General features: G+C 45.3%; 1 protein-coding gene across 1 annotated transcript; it reads left to right on the forward strand.

Annotated features, from left to right (window-relative positions):
- The first annotated feature begins 560 nt into the window (after positions 1–560).
- Positions 561–1,475, forward strand: LOC143404110 (vomeronasal type-1 receptor 90-like). Its single transcript, XM_076862437.2, has one exon. It carries the CDS (start codon positions 561–563, stop codon positions 1,473–1,475), a length of 915 nt encoding a protein of 304 aa, XP_076718552.2.
- Positions 1,476–1,679: the final 204 nt, after the last annotated feature.

The following is a 1,679-nucleotide window of genomic DNA, read 5'->3' on the forward strand; positions in this document are numbered from 1 at the left end:
CTTATTTCCACGCTGATACAATTATTTTTAGAGAGAGAGAGAGAGAGATAGAATTTTAATATTTATTTATTTATTTTTAGTGTTTGGCAGACACAACATGTGGTGCTGAGGATGGAACCCGGGCCGCACACATGCCAGGCGAGCGTGCTACCGCTTGAGCCACATCCCCAGCCCCCTCGCTGATACAATTTTGTCACTCAAATTCAATCCCATATTTAGAGCTATTGCTTTGAACTGAGGACTTTATCAGGTTTGTAGAGAGGAAGAGACATTCTGCTTACATTTGAAAAGTCTAACATGGTGGTGTGGAGATGCTGTGGGGTCCGGCAGTGTGTGTGTCTATCCAGCTGTGAGTCTGTCCTGGAGGGCAGGGGAGAGAGAGTTCTGAAGCCTCAGGAGGATGTGGGATTGACTTGGGTTCTGCAGGGAGAAAGACTGCCTCAGGATGAACCCACACATTTTGCTGATGACCATAGTGTAGGAAGGATTGATGAGGATGGTGACACTCATGGTAAATATGTTTCTCTCAGATTCTCACCAACTGCTGCTTCTTCATGAGGATGAATAGGAACAGTGAAGCTCCCAGCTTTCCTCACCTGAGCACCGTGTTTTTCTGTGAAATCAGCGTTGGGATCATAGCCAACACTGCTCTGCTTCTCTCCCACATCCCCACATTTTCTCTCCAGCACAGGCCCAAGCCCACTGACCTGACCATTGGTCACTTAGCTCTTGTCCACCTAGTGATGCTGCTGACTGTGGGATTCATAACTGCAGACACTTTGGGGTCTCAGGGTTTAAGGGATGACATAATATGTAAGTCAGTTATTTACTTGTACAGGCTGATGAGGGGCCTGTCCTTTTATACCACCTGCCTGCTGAGTGTCCTCCAGGTTGTCACCCTCAGCCCCAGAAGCTGCTGCTTGACAAAGTTCAAGTGTAACGCCTCACCTCAGAGCCTCTGCTGCTTTTCCTTCTTGTGGGTCTTTAATATGCTCAGCAGTGGTCGCTTCTTGATCTCTATCGTTGCCACTCCCAATGTCACCACACACAGTCTCATGTTTGTTACTAAGTCTTGCTCTCTTTTGTCTACAAATTACTTGTTCAGGTATATGTATTTCTCCCTTGTGACCTTCCAGGATGTCTTCCTTATAGGACTCATGGCCCTCTCCAGTGGGTACATGGTGACCCTCTTGTGCAGGCATAAGAGGCAGTGCCAGCACCTTCACAATACCAGCCTGTCTCCAAAAGCATCCCCAGAACAGAGGGCCACCAGGACCATCCTGCTGCTCATGGGTCTTTTTGTGGTCATGTACTTTTTGGACTTTGCTGTCTCCTCCTCTTCTGCAATGTCATGGAACAATGATCCAGTTCGTCATTGTGTCCAGATGCTGGTGGAAAATGGCTATGCCACACTGAGTCCTTTGGTGCTAATCAGCACCAAGAAACAAATGATGAGGTTCTTAACAACCCTGTAGGGTAAGGATGGCAAATGCTTAATTATTCAGTAGTGGATTTTTTATTTTAGTATAAGTAAATATTTTCACTTTCTGTTAAGTCACTGAAATTTATGAAGTTCTCATATGTCTTCTCATATGCATGTATTTTTATGTAAGTAACTGACAAGTGGATCATAGGTTTTAACACTATCACTCTCTGAAAGAAATGCGATCTTCTAATTC

This window comes from Callospermophilus lateralis, chromosome 7 (assembly GCF_048772815.1).
Source record: "Callospermophilus lateralis isolate mCalLat2 chromosome 7, mCalLat2.hap1, whole genome shotgun sequence".
Lineage (NCBI taxonomy): Eukaryota > Metazoa > Chordata > Mammalia > Rodentia > Sciuridae > Callospermophilus > Callospermophilus lateralis.

What these genes read in the sequence shown, in the direction of transcription:
- LOC143404110 (XM_076862437.2), top strand. Translation starts at nt 561, where the DNA reads ATGAATAGGAACAGTGAAGCTCCCAGCTTTCCTCACCTGAGCACCGTG.